The sequence below is a fragment of the Electrophorus electricus genome, chromosome 24, assembly GCF_041902795.1.
Source record: "Electrophorus electricus isolate QZ-2024a chromosome 24, ASM4190279v1, whole genome shotgun sequence".
In the NCBI taxonomy this organism is placed as follows: Eukaryota; Metazoa; Chordata; class Actinopteri; order Gymnotiformes; family Gymnotidae; genus Electrophorus; species Electrophorus electricus.
The window spans coordinates 1,870,233-1,890,000 of record NC_137520.1 but is presented as its reverse complement, the minus strand read 5'-3'; the positions used below and the strand labels follow the sequence as shown (position 1 = coordinate 1,890,000).

General features: G+C 47.5%; 1 protein-coding gene across 3 annotated transcripts in view; it reads right to left on the bottom strand.

The window, feature by feature from the left end:
• b4galt5 (UDP-Gal:betaGlcNAc beta 1,4- galactosyltransferase, polypeptide 5) overlaps positions 1-18,991 on the bottom strand; it is a 31,184-nt gene extending 12,193 nt beyond the window's left edge. The window contains exons 1-2 of one of the 3 annotated variants that reach the window (XM_081707162.1): positions 18,714-18,990; positions 17,855-18,492 (exon numbers count right to left, since the gene is read on the bottom strand). In XM_081707162.1, coding sequence (XP_081563288.1) covers positions 17,855-17,963 — 109 coding nt within the window. In that variant the 5' untranslated portion in view covers positions 17,964-18,492; positions 18,714-18,990. Of the gene's footprint in view, positions 1-17,854 lie in introns of all 3 variants that reach the window. The other 2 variants (XM_081707163.1, XM_027024523.3) reach the window with 2 other exon arrangements.
• Positions 18,992-19,768: the final 777 nt, after the last annotated feature.

The following is a 19,768-nucleotide window of genomic DNA, read 5'->3' as shown; positions in this document are numbered from 1 at the left end:
TGTATTACCAGTAACACCACACACACAGCTCTCTCTCTCTCTCTCTCTCTCTGTATTACCAGTAACACCACACACATCTCTCTCTCTCTCTCTCTGTATTACCAGTAACACCACACACATCTCTCTCTCTCTCTCTGTATTACCAGTAACACCACACACACAGCTCTCTCTCTCTCTTTTTCTGTATTATCAGTAACACCACACACATCTCTCTCTCTCTCTCTCTCTCTCTGTATTACCAGTAACACCACACACACAGCTCTCTCTCTCTCTGTATTACCAGTAACACCACACACATCTCTCTCTCTCTCTCTCTCTCTTTTTCTGTATTATCAGTAACACCACACATATCTCTCTCTCTCTCTCTCTCTCTTTTTCTGTATTATCAGTAACATGACACAAGTATCCATTCACTTTCAGGAAATTAAATCAGGATGTTCAGATCAACACTGCAACTTATAGTTAGAGAAGTTCCTCACTGTCAGCTGGGTCCAGTACGCCCTGGTGATCACTGCACTAGTGTCAGCTCGGTCCAGTAAGCCCCAGGGATCACTGCACTAGTGTCAGCTCGGTCTAGTAAGCCCTGGTGATGACTAGGGTCAGCTGGGTCTAGCGTCTAAGAGCAGCTTTGTGAACTCTTATCACACGTGTATTTAGTACTGTGAGAGTATCAATATACAATAATATTCTTTAATCCATTTTTTTTCTAAATAAGTGTCACATTTTGACATACTACTAACTAAATAAACTGGATCTGCATAAAAATATTAGTATGTTGTCATACATCCAAATATTATATTTAGAGCTAACCCCTGACCCTGTTGGTGCCAGAGATTTCTGCCCTGCTGAATGTTCAATCTGTGCAGTTAGTACAAAACAACAGTTCAGCAAGGAAGAGGAAGTTCACGCAAACTCACGTGGTGGGGCCAGAGTGCACGCACACACACACACACACACACACACACACACACACACACACACTCACACACACATTTACATTAACAGCATTTGACACCCTGCTCCAGAGCGCTTTACAGAATTGCTTTGTATCAAACACAGATCCTCATGTGAGAATAAACAGGTCAGTGTTAAGAACACCATCAAGATAAAACCCTGACTACAGTGAAAAAAAAAGACAAAGAAGTTTGTTTTTCCCCACACCCCCCCAGTCAACCCACACACACCTCCACACACAGACCCCCCCCTGCCCCACTAGTAATCAGAAGGTTGCCAGTTCAAGTTCCACCACTGCCAGGCTGCCACTGTTGGGTCCCTGAACAAAACCATTAACCCTCAGTTACTCAAGTTGTGTTCAGTTATAAATGTAGGTCACTTTCGATAAAAGTGTCAGATAAATGCTGTAAATGTAAATGACGGTGTCCAGTCTGTCCTCACCCAAGAACATGCTGACAACACACTGCTCACGTCGACCAAAAGCCAAAGCCTCACTGGACCTACATCCTGTTCCTAACTCTGCATCTGCATTCATGACTGTGCTTCCTCTGTAGTCATGGGTCTTGGGTCACCCTTCGCACTTCACCCTCCCCATATAACTGAGAGGCTGATTATCAAACACAGAACCCAGCTAGTGCCAGATTTCCACACTGGGAAGCAGGGATCATTCCTAAAGACGTTTCCATCACTGCAAAGCATTAATCTCTGCTGTTTCTTTCAAATTGTTCAATCAGAGTTCTGATGTCAGTATTGTGATTCTGTCTGAAGACCGCCAGCTGGCATCTTTTTGGGTAGTTTAAGGAACATTTTCTGCTTGTAACAGTACAAAGTTGATGTGATATTAGTGTACATCATTGCTACAGGAAACTATCCTGGTTCCCAGATGGAAATGCAGATCCCTGCTGGAGGAATCAGATATGATTCATCAAGATTCCTTCAGTTTACCCAGCAGGACAGACCGCTGGTCTGAACGCAAACGCCCCCTCGCACTCGGGACACTGTTGTGTGTGTGTGTGTGTGTGTGGGTGCACGGTTCTTCAGTGATGCATGTACACACATTCAGCGTACAGTGCCTACTCGTACACAAACTCAGCGCAGGTACAGCAAGCCAAGTGTTGGGATGATCCGTATGGGAAGGGAATCGTGATGTCGAAGGAAGAGAACGGAAGGTCACACAGGGTCATACAGGGGAAGGTCACACAGGGTCATACAGGGGAAGGTTGTACTCAGCACCTGGGTGAAATGAACAACGGTGTGTTCCCTTGCTTTGATTAGTGATTGGAAAGAAAAAGAGTTCTGCCAAAAAGTGTGGAAAACTTCCTGCTTGGAAACTGTTGTGATTGTGAGAGAATTAAGTTCCCTGCTGGGAAGTTATAGACTATAAACCTGGCAAACTAGTTGAAATCAGTATGGTAGAAATAGATAAACACAGAGAGAGAGCTCCTTTGCCTCATGTGTCAGTGCACACACACACACACACACACACACACACACACACACACACACACACACACACACAATTAGATATTTGGACACATATAAGCACAGACACACATACAGCATGGATCTTGTTTATCAAACCTCTACAACTTGTCCAGAATGCAGCAGTACGACTGGTCTTCAATCTTCTGAAGGTCACACACGTTACTCCGCTGCTGCGCTCCCTTCATTGGCTCCCTGTAGCTGCACGCATCAGATTTAAAACCTTGATGCTTGCCTACAAAGCCAAAAATGGACCAGCCCCTTCATACATGAGGTCAGTGGTCAAAGCCCAATCCGTACCTCAAGTACTTTGAACCTCAAGTACGGCTCGGCCTGAAATACCTTGCTTCAGGTCTCATGGACAAGAAGCATCGAGACTATTTTCTGTCCTGGCTTCAAGATGGTGGAATGAACTCCCGCTTGCTGTCCGGACAGCAGAGTCCCTTGCAGTCTTCAAACGCAGACTGAAGACTCATCTATTTGCAGAATATTTAAAGGACAACTGACACTGCTCCCTTATGGACTGACTAATTTAGTACTTATTGTAGGGCACTGTTTGTTTTTTAACAAACTCTAGCACTTATTGTTTATAGCACTTATCATTGTTTAAGATAGACCTTATGTATTTTGTACTTCTAGGCATCAGCATTCATCCCTGTATTCTACAGTATTCTAGTTCATTGGTATGTTTAATTCTAACCTACTATACTGTACTTGGATAAATTCTATGAGTAAAGGACAAAGCACTTTTGTAAGTTGCTCTGCATAAGAGCGTCTGCTAAATGCCGTAAATGTAAATGTTTATACTCTGAACAGTAATGCGTGGTCAGGATGTGGTCATGAGACCCTACGAGAGCTGTCTGAGGATAAGGCAACACTGATCTGAGTCCTCAAGAATGTGCGCATAACTCTCTCATGACATGCAATTGAAACTAAAGACTCCTATCCAGCAGTATAAACTGTAAAGGACACATGAAACACACACACACAAACACACAAAATAAAACACAGACTCTCTGCAACACACTGCAAATGATTACATTCAGACCACAAAAGCACGCCGAAACAGTCGTTATGATCAGGATCGTTATTAGTGTGGCCCAACACGGAGATATGACTCTCCGCTCCAAGCCAAAGTGCACGTCCCTCCACAACCCAGACACCACCTCTACCAACCTCTACCCATCTATGTTCGTGAGGATTGCATGTATCCATAAAGATTACCAAGCTCTTCTGTATGTCTGGACAATGGCATGTGCCCAATATTTGACCATCATTTGAACAGGCCTTAATAAGCACTGTATTAGACTGAGCAGTGTAGGATGTGTTAGACTGAGCACTGTAAGATGTATTAAACAGAGCAGTGTAGGATGAGTAAGGTGGGCTTGAACCCAGATCGACTAGGTGATGATATCGACAGCCTACCAGGTGAGCAACGATGCGCTAATGGTGGTAGGCCCGTGTGCAGAACAGTTAGATCTTGGATCAGGTAAAACAAAAAGAAAAATAAACACCACGCGAGCGTGGAAAAAAGGGAGAACAGGACGCCACGAGAAGAGTGGCAATCCCGATGCAGTGGGGAAAACCAAACAAATTTCCAAAACAAAACCAGAAAATGGTGGAGGAACTTGGCTAAGGGAAGCCTCAGGAGAGAGACAGACTCGAGAGGGGAAAACTGGAGAAGGGAGGGGACGTGTAAAAACACTGACACCCTCGCAGAACAGAAAAGAGGCATAGCACAAGGGCTCACAGACCTCAATAACCAGAGTTACCGGCTAGGAGCTTGGCTCAAAACTTTATCAAAAACCCAGCACTGAATGACTGGGTCACCGGGCTTATATAAGGTCTAGCCCAGCTGTTGGGCATCAAGCCTGATTAGTAGTGTGGTTGACTCGAGGCCTCCCTCTGGTGGCCGGAGGGGGGCCTCGGCCTGGTACCAACCCTGACAGTACCCCCCACCCCCCACCCCGGAAGAGGCAGCACCTGATGTCCCAAGGCCAGCCACGTGATCCCGCCGAAAAGCCCGAATGAGTTCACGGTCCAGGATGTGACCTGGGAGGGGACCCAGAACTGCTCCAAGGGCCCATATCCCTCCGGACATCCAAGAGATGCTTGACTGTGTATGCCGGTGCACCGTCCACCATGCACAGACCCGGTGGGTCAGAGGGGCCCACCGAACACAATATGGGCCTAAGGCGAGAAGCATGGAAAGTGGGGTGGACACACAACGACGGGGTAAGCGCAAGGCGACAAGAAACAGGGTTCACACAGTGAAGAACCTTGAATGGCCCCATTGTAGCGAGAGGCAAGTTTGCGGGTATAACCACGCAAAGGCAGGTCCTTGGCTGATAGCCAAACCCGCTGTCCCGGCTGATAAGTCGGCACTGCTCGCTGTCTCTTGCCGGCTTAACGTTTTTGAGCAGCCATAGCGGATAAGAAAGCCCTGCATGCCCTCCGCCAGGCCAAGTGGCAGCCCATGAAGACAGACAACTTGGTTAAGTAATAGTTTAGCTGTCTCTTTTGCAGATGGCAGTGCAACAAAGCGGATGGTCTTGGAGAACCTGTCGATGATCACCAAAATCATAGTGTTGCCCCTTGATGGGGGCAGCCCCGTGATAAAATCGAGTGACAGAGGATACCAAGGGCGCAAAGGGACAGACAGAGGGTGCAACAGACCAGGGAGCTTTGTCCTGGGGTCCTTGCACTGAGCACAGGTGCGACAGGAGTTCACAAACGCTCGGATGTCGGGTTCCATCTCCGCCGACGGAGAAACTCAAGCGTCTGTATGACTCCTGAATGTGCAGAAAAGGGGGATGCATTTCCTCACTCAAGGACCTGAGCTCTATCCGCCTTAGGTACATACAGCCATCCCAGCGGGCCTCCAACCGGGTCTGGTTCAGCAAGGAGAGCCTGACATACTGCCTTCTCAAACCCCCACTGGGTTGGCACTATGACGTGGGCCCTGGGGAAAACGGTCGAGGGCGGAGCAGAAGGCAGCGAGGATTCCCACTGGCGGGAGAGGGCGTCGAGTTTAATGTTCTTAGTGCCCGGCCCGTATGATAAGGTAAAATCAAACCGGGCAAAGAACAGTCCCCATCTGGCCTGGCACGGATTAAGTCACTTGGCCTGCTGTATGTTGGCCAAGTTTTTGTGGTCTGTCAAGACCAGGAAGGGGTTTTACCCCCTCCAGCCAGTGCCTCCACTCCTCGAGCGCACACAGTCGCCCACGTCGTAGTTCCGTTCTGCTGGGGACAGACGTCGAGAGAAGTAGGCACAGGGATGCAGTTTCTTGTCCTCTCCAGACCGTTGGGACAGAACTGCACCAATGCCAACCTCAGATGCGTCCACCTCAATGACAAACGGAAACGTGGCATCAGGGAGCTGAAGAATAGAGGCATTTATAGATGGCGTTTAGTTCATCAAACGCCTGCTGGGCCTCGGTGGACCAGCAGAACCAACTTGATGTCTTCCTGGTCAACGTGATCAGTGGGGCTGCAACTGTGCTAAAGATCTTAATGAACCTGCGTTGGACCAGATGCACCAAGGTGGGTCTAGGCCAGTTCTCTACAGCCCACACCTTGGCGGGGTCCATGCACAACTTATTGTGGGAGATGACAAATCCCAAAAAGGAGATGGTTTGTGCATGGAATGTGAAGATGTGGTTCCCAAGCAGAAGCTGGAGGACCTGCCTAACATGGGTGACATGTTTGTCTACCATTTGGCTGAATATTAGGATGTCACCTAAGTAGACGAACACGTATCTGCCAAGGGCCTCCCTTAGGACCTCATTGATGTACCGCTGGAAGACGGCAGGTGCGTTCATCAACCCAAATGGCATAACCAGGTATTCGTAGTGTTCAGAGGGGGTGATAAACGCCGTCTTCCATTCGTCTCCCTCACGGATTCTCATTACATCGTAGGCATTGCGCAGGTCCAATTTGGTAAAAATGGAGGCCTGCTGCAGCACCTCAAATGCTGAGGTCATGCGGGGCAACCGATAATGATCCTTGACAGTCACCTTGTTAAGGCCCCGGTAGTCTATACAGGGGCGTAACCCGCCATCTTTCTTCCCGACAAACCCCACCCGCGCCAGCCGGGGAAGCAGATGGCCGGATGAATCCTAGGGCTAAGGCTTCCTGGATATATTCCTCCATTGCCTGATGTTCAGGCCCCAAAAGGGAGAACAAACAGCCTCTAGTGGGACTGGAGCATGGGAGGAGGTTTATGGCCATGTCGTATGGCCGGTGGGGGGGCCATAGTTGGGCCTTCTGTCTGCTAAATACCTCCCTAAGGTCCCAGTATTCCCTAGGGGACTCTAGGGGTCCCTAGGGGACTCGAGACAGGTCCAGACCGTAGGGATTGTGACCAGCCCCAGACCGGGTTTTGGGTGGCTACAGGCAGGAGGTCCGACATGTTGAACCCCAAGACAGCACCTGCCGGCTCAGCCAGTCTACATGAGGATTGTGTCGCTGAAGCCAGGGGTACCCCAAAATCAGTTGCAAGTCGGAAGAATGGTTAATGAACAGTACAATGTGTTCAGCGTGTGTGCCGACACGCAACGTGACTGGACGGGTCCGACGACTAACAACCTTTGGCTCAAGGGACCAGACATCAATGCCAGCAATGGGTAGGGGTTCGACCAGTGGGACCAGCGGCAGGGCTAACTTGTTGGCCAACCCAGCATTGATAAAGTTGCCTGCTGCCCCATAGTCCACAAATGCCTGGAGACGTGTTTAAGTCGTTCGCCAAGCCATTGTGGTGCTGAGGAACAACCCCTGAGTTCGGGGAGGATTGGTTGAGTCTGTCAGAGGTCCTCCCTCCCCTGAGAGATGTTGTCTTTTCCCTGGAGCTCAGGACAAGCTGGGTGGAGATACCCGAGCTTCCGCAGTACAGACACCTCCCCTCCCGCGTCCGAGCGTTGCGCTCACTACGAGAAAGGCGGGTGTGTCCAAGCTGCGTTGGCTGGGATCTGGACTCCCCCTGCTTGTCAGGCACACGAACAGGGCTAAGGGTGCGCGGAGCTTTGCGAGAGCCTCGACTGATCTCTGGTCCCTGTATTCTGCGCCTCTGCCGTACACGATTTTCAATAGGCAATACCAGATTGATCAGGTTGTTGAGAGAGGCGGAAGCATCACGGTGGACCAGTTCATCTTTAAGCTCCTCGCTGAGGCCCTGGTGGAAAGTGACCATCAGCGCTGTGGGGTTCCATCCACTCTCAGCCGCCACAGTGCAGAATTCAATTGCATAATCAGCCCCTGGACAGCTCTTTTTCCCTGACATATATTAAGGAGATGGGAAACCGTCCCCTCCAGTGGCTGGATAGTATTATACTGTATTAGACTGAGCAGTGTAGGATGTATTAGACTGAGCAGTGTAGGATGCATTAGACTGAGCAGTGTAGGATGCATTAGACTGAGCAGTGTAGGATGCATTAGACTGAGCAGTGTAAGATGCATTAGACTGAGCAGTGTAAGATGCATTAGACTGAGCAGTGTAAGATGCATTAGACTGAGCAGTGTAAGATGCATTAGACTGAGCAGTGTATGTATTAGACTAAGCAGTGTAAGATGCATTAGACTAAGCAGTGTAAGATGCATTAGACTGAGCAGTGTAAGATGCATTAGACTGAGCAGTGTATGCATTAGACTAAGCAGTGTAAGATGCATTAGACTGAGCAGTGTAAGATGCATTAGACTGAGCAGTGTATGTATTAGACTAAGCAGTGTAAGATGCATTAGACTGAGCAGTGTAAGATGCATTAGACTGAGCAGTGTAAGATGCATTAGACTGAGCAGTGTAAGATGCATTAGACTGAGCAGTGTAAGATGCATTAGACTGAGCAGTGTAAGATGCATTAGACTGAGCAGTGTAGGATGCATTAGACTGAGCAGTGTAGGATGCATTAGACTGAGCAGTGTAGGATGCATTAGACTAAGCAGGGTAGGATGCATTAGACTGAGCAGTGTAGGATGCATTAGACTGAGCAGTGTAGGATGCATTAGACTGAGCAGTGTAGGATGCATTAGACTGAGCAGTGTAGGATGCATTAGACTGAGCAGTGTAAGATGCATTAGACTGAGCAGTGTAAGATGCATTAGACTGAGCAGTGTATGTATTAGACTAAGCAGTGTAAGATGCATTAGACTGAGCAGTGTAAGATGCATTAGACTGAGCAGTGTAAGATGCATTAGACTGAGCAGTGTAAGATGCATTAGACTGAGCAGTGTAAGATGCATTAGACTGAGCAGTGTAAGATGCATTAGACTGAGCAGTGTAAGATGCATTAGACTGAGCAGTGTAGGATGCATTAGACTGAGCAGTGTAGGATGCATTAGACTGAGCAGTGTAGGATGCATTAGACTAAGCAGGGTAGGATGCATTAGACTGAGCAGTGTAGGATGCATTAGACTGAGCAGTGTAGGATGCATTAGACTGAGCAGTGTAGGATGCATTAGACTGAGCAGTGTAGGATGCATTAGACTGAGCAGTGTAAGATGCATTAGACTGAGCAGTGTAAGATGCATTAGACTGAGCAGTGTAGGATGCATTAGACTGAGCAGTGTAAGATGCATTAGACTGAGCAGTGTAAGATGCATTAGACTGAGCAGTGTAAGATGCATTAGACTGAGCAGTGTAAGATGCATTAGACTGAGCAGTGTAAGATGCATTAGACTGAGCAGTGTAAGATGCATTAGACTGAGCAGTGTATGCATTAGACTAAGCAGTGTAAGATGCATTAGACTAAGCAGTGTAAGATGCATTAGACTGAGCAGTGTAAGATGCATTAGACTAAGCAGTGTAAGATGCATTAGACTAAGCAGTGTAAGATGCATTAGACTAAGCAGTGTAAGATGCATTAGACTGAGCAGTGTATGTATTAGACTAAGCAGTGTAAGATGCATTAGACTGAGCAGTGTATGTATTAGACTAAGCAGTGTAAGATGCATTAGACTGAGCAGTATAGGATGCATTAGACTGAGCAGTGTAAGATGCATTAGACTGAGCAGTGTAAGATGCATTAGACTGAGCAGTGTATGCATTAGACTAAGCAGTGTAAGATGCATTAGACTGAGCAGTGTAAGATGCATTAGACTGAGCAGTGTATGTATTAGACTAAGCAGTGTAAGATGCATTAGACTGAGCAGTGTAAGATGCATTAGACTGAGCAGTGTATGTATTAGACTGAGCAGTGTAAGATGCATTAGACTGAGCAGTGTATGTATTAGACTAAGCAGTGTAAGATGCATTAGACTAAGCAGTGTAAGATGCATTAGACTAAGCAGTGTAAGATGCATTAGACTAAGCAGTGTAAGATGCATTAGACTGAGCAGTGTAAGATGCATTAGACTGAGCAGTGTAAGATGCATTAGACTGAGCAGTGGATGCATTAGACTGAGCAGTGTATGCATTAGACTAAGCAGTGTAAGATGCATTAGACTGAGCAGTGTAAGATGCATTAGACTAAGCAGTGTAAGATGCATTAGACTAAGCAGTGTAAGATGCATTAGACTAAGCAGTGTAAGATGCATTAGACTGAGCAGTGTATGTATTAGACTAAGCAGTGTAAGATGCATTAGACTGAGCAGTATAGGATGCATTAGACTGAGCAGTGTAAGATGCATTAGACTGAGCAGTGTAAGATGCATTAGACTGAGCAGTGTATGCATTAGACTAAGCAGTGTAAGATGCATTAGACTGAGCAGTGTAAGATGCATTAGACTGAGCAGTGTAAGATGCATTAGACTGAGCAGTGTATGTATTAGACTAAGCAGTGTAAGATGCATTAGACTAAGCAGTGTAAGATGCATTAGACTAAGCAGTGTAAGATGCATTAGACTAAGCAGTGTAAGATGCATTAGACTAAGCAGTGTAAGATGCATTAGACTGAGCAGTGTAAGATGCATTAGACTGAGCAGTGTAAGATGCATTAGACTGAGCAGTGTAAGATGCATTAGACTGAGCAGTGTAAGATGCATTAGACTAAGCAGTGTAGGATGCATTAGACTGAGCAGTGTAGGATGCATTAGACTGAGCAGTGTAGGATGCATTAGACTGAGCAGTGTAGGATGCATTAGACTGAGCAGTGTAGGATGCATTAGACTGAGCAGTATAGGATGCATTAGACTGAGCAGTGTAAGATGCATTAGACTGAGCAGTGTAAGATGCATTAGACTGAGCAGTGTAGGATGCATTAGACTGAGCAGTGTAAGATGCATTAGACTGAGCAGTGTAAGATGCATTAGACTGAGCAGTGTAAGATGCATTAGACTGAGCAGTATAAGATGCATTAGACTGAGCAGTGTAAGATGCATTAGACTGAGCAGTGTAAGATGCATTAGACTGAGCAGTGTAAGATGCATTAGACTGAGCAGTGTAAGATGCATTAGACTGAGCAGTGTAAGATGCATTAGACTGAGCAGTGTAAGATGCATTAGACTGAGCAGTGTAAGATGCATTAGACTGAGCAGTGTAAGATGCATTAGACTGAGCAGTGTAGGATGTATTAGACTGAGCAGTGTAGGATGTATTAGACTGAGCAGTGTAGGATGTATTAGACTAAGCAGTGTAGGATGTATTAGACTGAGCAGTGTAAGATGTATTAGACTAAGCAGTGTAAGATGCATTAGACTGAGCAGTGTAGGATGCATTAGACTCAGCAGTATAAGATGCATTAGACTGAGCAGTGTATGTATTAGACTAAGCAGTGTAAGATGTATTAGACTAAGCAGTGTAGGATGCATTAGACTGAGCAGTGTAAGATGCATTAGACTGAGCAGTGTAAGATGCATTAGACTGAGCAGTGTGTGCAGTGCGGCATGTGCAGTGCATAACCCTGTGAAGACTCTTTAGTTCCATTTACCTCACATAAATATCACAGTCTAAGTATTCATACTCACTTCCTGAAATGAAGGAGTAAACATTTAAATATTAAGCAATGATAAACATTTAATATTAAACAACAGTGTACAGTTTATTGGGCAGATTGTGCTTTGCTGTTTATGACTAATAAATATAAATGGAAACTTTTGTTAACAAAAAATGTTAACGAGTTTCATTAAAAGTCTGTCATAACTACCATGACCACACCCATGCCCCGCCTCACTGGAGTGTGAGACAACCTCGAGGGTGTGTAAGATTTATGATTGACACCAGGTGATATTAGACAAAGCTAGGGCACCTGTTGTACATATAAGAGTGAAACTTGAGGAGGCGGGGTTAGGGGGCTAGTGGAGGGTTAGGGTTGGGGACACAGAGGTGGAGCGCTAGAGACACAGAGGTGGATGGTTAGGGTTGGGGACACATAGGTGGAGGTGGAGGGTTATGTTTAGAGACACAGAGGTGGAGGGTTATGTTTAGAGACACAGAGGTGGAGGGTTAGGGACACAGAGGTGGAGGGTTATGTTTAGAGACACAGAGGTGGATGGTTAGGGACACAGGTGGAGGGTTAGGGACACAGGTGGAGGGTTAGGGTTGGGGACACAGAGGTGGAGGGTTATGTTTAGAGACACAGAGGTGGAGGGTTATGTTTAGAGACACAGAGGTGGAGGGTTAGGGTTGGGGACACAGAGGTGGAGGGTTATGTTTAGAGACACAGAGGTGGAGGGTTAGGGACACAGAGGTGGAGGGTTATGTTTAGAGACACAGAGGTGGATGGTTAGGGACACAGGTGGAGGGTTAGGGACACAGAGGTGGAGGGTTAGGGTTGGGGACACAGAGGTGTCCCTTTAAACCTCCCCCTTATTTCCCCATACTACCCCCCTCCCCCCATACTACCCCTCTCTCACTCCTCCCCTATTCCTGGCTGTACTGGAGTCTGTTAAGTGATTGTGTGCTCTGTGAGGGGTGTGTCCACTGGGGTTACTTACGGCCACTTTCACAGTCACATCACCTGACTAGCACACACACTGCTATTCCATTCCACACACAAGCACACACACACTCACCGCACTGCTCTCAGAACTTCCCTCTTATTCTCACACACACACACACAGACACACACACACACACACACAGACACACACACACACACACACAGACACACACACACACACACACACACACAGACACACCACATGCAAAACCATCAACGGAGCACCTTATTAGTCAGTTGTGCAGTGTAATCAGAAGGTCCATCCTCCACTCTGTGATCTGATTGGTCAGGTTAGGATTCAGTACTGAGGTCAGACAAACACAGACCTCTCCCACCATGCCGTGCGTTTGTGTGTGCAGGTGGGGTTTGCAGGCGGTGTGAGATAGGTAGAGAGATGTCGTTGTATTCAGAGCTTCCAGGAACTGTTCCCTCTCCAAACACTACAGCACGCCTCGCACCAGCAGCTTCTGCAAGTCAGCGCTGTCAGACCTGATCTACAGATCACAGAACCCGAAATCTGAATCTGTAAACCTCTCTGTCCTGTCGTCAGCTATATAACGCAAGAAAAGGCGTGATCAGCTGCATGGAGGTCAGTACCTAGCGTTTCACTGCTGATCCAGGATCAGTACCTTCCCACTCAGGTGACTATGTTCTGAAATGCACAAGCTCAGCACTTTCCCTTAGATGAATGACAGGACTGTGGATTAGACTGCGTTTCAGATACTTTAGGATATGCCCAACACAGAAGTCAGAACCTGCGGAAACTGACATGGAAAAAGCAGTGAGGGGCAGGAGGGTCTGAGGGGCGGGGTCATAGAGGGGCGGGGTCAGGGATGAGGACAACCTGCCTACATCTCCATCATCTCCTGGCTGGATTTACCCACATGCAGTAGAGAAGTTGAAATGAAATGCCTGTTCTCTTTCACTCTGGATCTGAAGTGTCCCATCACACACTCCCAGACTAAAGGTATACACACACACCCTTTACAAACTAGAGAACACACACAAACTCACTATCTCCCCAAGCTACAAGAAAACTGGTTCTCTCAGGACAGAGACTCTCAGGACGGCGTCTGCCGCGCGCCTGGTCCAGGACAGAGACTCTCAGGACGGCGTCTGCCGCGCGCCTGGTCCAGGACAGAGACTCTCAGGACGGCGTCTGCCGCGCGCCTGGTCCACGACAGAGACTCTCAGGACGGCGTCTGCCGCGCGCCTGGTCCACGACAGAGACTCTCAGGACGGCGTCTGCCGCGCGCCTGGTCCACGACAGAGACTCTCAGGACGGCGTCTGCCGCGCGCCTGGTCCACGACAGAGACTCTCAGGACGGCGTCTGCCGCGCGCCTGGTCCACGACAGAGACTCTCAGGACGGCGTCTGCCGCGCGCCTGGTCCACGACAGAGACTCTCAGGACGGCGTCTGCCGCGCGCCTGGTCCACGACAGAGACTCTCAGGACGGCGTCTGCCGCGCGCCTGGTCCACGACAGAGACTCTCAGGACGGCGTCTGCCGCGCGCCTGGTCCAGGACAGAGACTCTCAGGACGGCGTCTGCCGCGCGCCTGGTCCAGGACAGAGACTCTCAGGACGGCGTCTGCCGCGCGCCTGGTCCAGGACAGAGACTCTCAGGACGGCGTCTGCCGCGCGCCTGGTCCACGACAGAGACTCTCAGGACGGCGTCTGCCGCGCGCCTGGTCCACGACAGAGACTCTCAGGACGGCGTCTGCCGCGCGCCTGGTCCACGACAGAGACTCTCAGGACGGCGTCTGCCGCGCGCCTGGTCCACGACAGAGACTCTCAGGACGGCGTCTGCCGCGCGCCTGGTCCACGACAGAGACTCTCAGGACGGCGTCTGCCGCGCGCCTGGTCCACGACAGAGACTCTCAGGACGGCGTCTGCCGCGCGCCTGGTCCAGGACAGAGACTCTCAGGACGGCGTCTGCCGCGCGCCTGGTCCAGGACAGAGACTCTCAGGACAGTGTCCGCCACGCGCCTGGTCCAGGACAGAGACTCTCAGGACAGTGTCTGCCACGCGCATGCTCCATGGCTTGAAATTTCCTCTGTCGACTCGACATTCAAGACCAATCACTTTGATTGATATGGGCTTTATTGATACAGGCTGGTGGATCGCTCTCAAAGTGCAACCACAGCACAATACACTCAGATGGTTTCTGGAGGCAGGTCACATCAGTACAGCAGAGGCACACAGCATCAAATACTGTGGTTTGGGTTTTTTTGGGTATTTTCGCTCTATCCATTTCACTTCCCTCCCTCCATCCATCCATCCCTCCCTCTCTCTCTCTCTCTCTCTCCCCCTCCCTCTCTGGTGTCTGGTGTTTTTATTCGCTGATCATCTCTTTATTTTGGTAAACAAATGATCATGCAAAGTGATGATGGAATTGCTCTAAGTCACCATGCAAATGAGGACGTGAAAGTCTGGGACGTGCCGCACGTCTGTTCCAGGATCAGGGCTTGAGGGAGACATTCGTGCGGGGAGCAGAACAGCAGGGGCGGCACACCAGTAACCCGATCGTCTGTGCCTGAGGTTTACTGCATTTAGTTTTTGAGTTAGGGGCTTTTGAGAAGAGCTGAAAAAGCACTGTAAAATTACACGTGAGTCACAGTGGGGTGTGGGGGTGACCCCGTGTCTGTGTGTGTGTGTGTGTGTGTGTGTGTGTGTGTGTGTGTGTGTGTACGTACGTGTATGTAAAACACATTGTTAGAAGCTCATCATTATGAAGACTCTGGATTTTGCAAGATTTGACAGTGTCTAGCGACACCAGTTCAGTCAGTCCTGTACAGACTAGCACAGTGCAGAAGCAGCTCCCTTCTAAACCGTTTAACCTTCAGACTAAAACCAACCACCCTGCCTACTCTGCCCAACAACAAAGGTCATTTACCACCAATTACTTATTAATTAGGCACTAGCGTGTTCTTCCTACTAAACCTTCCTAGATGTACTTCCTAGAAAGGTGTGTGTGAGGTATGGGCCAGGCAGGCGGCGCCCAGACAACTGTGGAGGCAAGGTCATACTGACTTTATCACTGGCTGCTACTCAGCAAGACAGAAGAAACACCAGAGAGCGCAAACCTTTACTGACTGCAGGAGACAATAACATACCCCCCCTGTCTATCTCCTGTGTCCTGTCTCTCTCTCACCCTCTCAGATGACAAACATTACTCAGGAGTCAGAGGGAAGCATCAGAGTTCCCCTAGAGGTCTCCAATCGGATCCACCCCCATGTATGTATGTGTGTGTGTGTGTGCATGCCTATATACATCTGACTACACTTCAATGGTTTTACTCTTCCATACCTACCTCCTAAGGTATGAAGTAATATCCCTTGGGTTATTTGCAGATGAGGTAATGAGCGCGTGTGTGTGTGTGTACATGTGTATGTGACTTCTTCAGCTCTTATTCATCCATGAGTGGCTTTATTTCACCAATTTCACTGATTTCATTTCCTGCCCATACCCTCCAAAAGAAATCTACCCGTGAAGTGTAACACACACCCATTCAAGCCCACTCACAGGCACCTGACAACACACTGCTGCTTCCGGCCCATCTATAATTAATCCGGCACTCCTGGCCCATGGCTGAGCTCTAACCAGCGGCCTTGCTAGTGCGTCAAAGCGGCGCGAACACCAACATTGGAGAGGAGAGGAAAACTGAGCCTGGAGAGAGATTGTGCGTCATTACCACACACACTAAGACTAACAGACTAGGACCAACACAGACAGACTCCAGAAATCACCACTACCTATTTTGTACAGGTTTTCCAACATGTTGGTTGGAAATTAATTATAAGCGTCTTGTATCAGACATTCAGGGCTTTCAGGCTCTGTTCTCTGAAGCACAGCAGACAGACTGCCATTAATGGTAATAATCTCTAGATTAGACATATGAGTGTTTGTTTAATACCATAAAACAAACATTATTCATCTCCAAAGGTCAATTAGATTTCAGGTGTAAATTACACAGAGATAAAGGAACAGACAAAACCGGCAGATATTAACAGATAATAACAGGTAATAAGCACATGTATAAATAAATGAGTTTATTTTAGTACTTTAACCTCCTGTGCACTGGAACGGCCTTGAAGATAAATATTCTATACTGCTCTATACGGAGTGTTTAAAGGAAACAGGTCTGAGAAATGCCAGAAGCTTCAGAAGCCATATACATCATCATCATCATCATGTCCACAGAGTCTGCATCTTTCTAGCACTTCCAGTATGGGGGAGGAAGTGAATGCAACATCTGATAAAAACCACTAAAATCTACAGTACTACTAAACATTCAGTATGCCCTCAACTAGAAGGGTGTTTTTCACCAGTGGACCAGTGTGCTCTAAACTGGGAGGGTTTATTCACCAATTCATATGTTGCTATTTAAAAACCAGATTCATACCCTGGACACACACACACACACACACAACTCGCAGATGTTTAGGTCAGGTGTCCACATAATCCTGATAAATTGGATTGGATTCTTGGTATTCTTGGTATTCCAGGTTATTCCTGTTGAACTGTTCAAACTGGGAGCACTCCCTTGATTCACCTTCTGTTCCTGCAGTGTGTAGTAGCATGATAGGGCTTTGCTAAATGAGGAGTCTACCTGGTAGTAGGGACACCTGGACACCCCAAGAGATTAAATGTGAACCTGAACACTGCTGCATCAGCTGGTCAGCAGCTGCACTGCTGATTCTGCACCTCCTCAGACCAAAGCTACTCAACAAAGGCGTTATTGAAGAAGCAGAGGTTTCTCGGGAAAGCCCCGCCCCCTGTCCGTCCTAACCACAAATCACAATGAAATCATTAACGCCAGATGACAAAATAACAGCCCCAGAGAAACGATAGCGACAACTGCAGCAATAAAATGTAATGACCTTTGCATATGCACCCAAGGTTCCTAATCACAATTGCTCTGAAAACTTTAGACACGTTCATGTCTTAAGCCTGTGTTGGGATGATACAAGACATTAGGAGCAAAGGCAATATACCCGAATACTGAATCATGAGAAACCCGTTAAATTAAGGGCACGTGAGTACTGACGCAAGGAAACAGCACATTGTAAACTTGCCAGACTATGGATATCTATCGCGTGAGAAACCAGCTATTCAGAACGGAAGCCATCAGTGCACAGCTAAATACAGCTAAGGATTTGTTAGATACATTAAGATGAGCAGAGTCCAGCAATACAAGATTACAATTTACAATTGCAATTGCAGATTACAATTTAAAGCGAAATCGAGGCGAAAACACTGCTTTATGTTTTTACAATAATACGCAACTGCTCATGACATTCTCAGTTGAGTTGGTAAAAATAGCCTCGCGCCTGGAACCAAATAAGAAAACATGAATGGAATCAAACATTTGCGGCGCGTGAGCCATAACCTAGACAGGACACGGACGTGGTGGCTGCGCACGCTGCAGCACAGTCGGTGCACAGCTGCATGTAGGCCAGTCTGACTATCTGTCCACCACGAGCATCGCACACGAGACGCACCGGATCTCTCACAGTTCCGCTACCCTGCCGAGATAGAGGACTCACCTATTCCAGGAGCCGAATAGATGAAGTAGAGTGCGGAGGTGGACAGGGAGAAGAGGAACAGAAGCCCGAGAAATGACCTTCTCCTAAACCTCAGGTGTGGCGGCATCATACGGCGAGATGGTCACGGACAACAAAACCTTTAAGACACGAAAGTTAATGGAGCGCGAACTACTCGATTTACGGATATGTCCCAGCTTCGGACGCGAGCAGCGAAGTCTTGGTGAGGAATCCTGAGGGCTCCTGGTGAGGAATCCTGAGGGTTCCTGGTGAGGCTCCTGGTGAGGGCTCCTTTTCGGGGTGAGGGCTGTGGTGAAGCGGCTGGAGTTCCCACAGCGCAGCACATAGGCAGGAACAGCGATGATAGAAGATTTAAATCAGTTTTTTAATCAACAAACAAATTGAAATGATATTCGCGCGGCCCTGTACGAATCAATAGTTCAGGTTCAGGTTCAGGTTGTCCATCGTGCTCGTCTCCTTGGAGAGCGGACAGTCGCAACACACCCGCTTGTGTGTGCTGAATGAACTGGAGCTTCCGTTTGCTCTCCGTAGGGTCCAGGCATCACGTGATTGGGTCTACAAATTACCACCAATCGCCTTTCAGTACGCCAAAAGACATTGCATAACACTCGAAACACAGGCTGTTGGAGAATAAACCGACAAAAGAATCAATCACAGGACGACATGCGTCTACAAGGAAATACAAATTGTTTTAATGTTCATCTTTATAAAAACTTTCATAGAATTATGAACTTACAGTTGTAAAAAATAGATAAACCCTTTGGGAACTATATGAATGGATCCTAAAATGTGCTTTAATTTTTATCCGTGAAATAAAAAAATTAAAATGTTACTATCTTACTGTTTTCACTCAACATAACACGCTGGCCAGCTTGATCTTTATCCTCATTTTCAGTGTTATTCCAGCAGAGATGGAAACATCCAAGCGTGAGAAAAATGTCTCCACCTCCTATGGTAATCCTCCTTTTAAATAAGCTTTTGTTGGTGTTTTACAGGAACCGGCAACTTCCGGCAACTGCAGGTAATTCCGAGGTGCCATCCTGTGCTGCTTTGAACTTCGTCTGGTCGTGTGCCGTTGCAAGGGTGTTTGATGGACAGCCACCCCTACAGAGTGGTGGCGATCGTCCATTGGTGACCGAGCCGGGGCAGTGCGCACTGCCCCACTCTTATATAGCTGCCATCAGGTTACACCTATCGGTCACGGCAATACCCGACGGCAATCAGCGCATGTTCAGTTAAGACTGCCATCATCATTTGTTATTGTGACTTAAACGAGGATCAGGCCACATTCAAAGTAATGTGGATAATCTCAGAGGAGATTTCTCATAACTACAAGTAATATTAAAGCAATTTCTACACTGATCAACCGCAGACATTCAATACAAAACCTAAATGTTTTTTGTTCTTCTTGGCGCAGACAGTGTAACACCATCGCATTCACTTTAAAATGTCAGAGACACAGTCTTGTTACATCTGGCCTCAGAAACACGACCAAAAGGGTTCAGCACGATTGATTTGTGGATAGATTGATTTGTGGAAAGCCCAGATGAGCTAATAGAGAAGTGAGAACTATATCAACAATATATTTCTCTTTGTTTCTTTATACAAAATCATTATGATGGGTGTAAATTGCACTTTGCAGTAATAATTTGATGTCCTTCTTGCAACAGCTGAATAAAGGCCTATAACAGGGTAATGCATTGTACTGAACATGCCAAGACAGCATTGGGGAAAGCAGGGGTCTGTTTGTAATCCACTGGTACCAAAAACTAATTACTATAAAGGAAATAATGATGCTTTTAACACTAACAAGGGGCTAAAACAGGGGCTAAAATGGCTAACTATGTGCGAACCACAACGCGCCTCGCCCTCCATGAATAGAGCTCATTTAGAGAA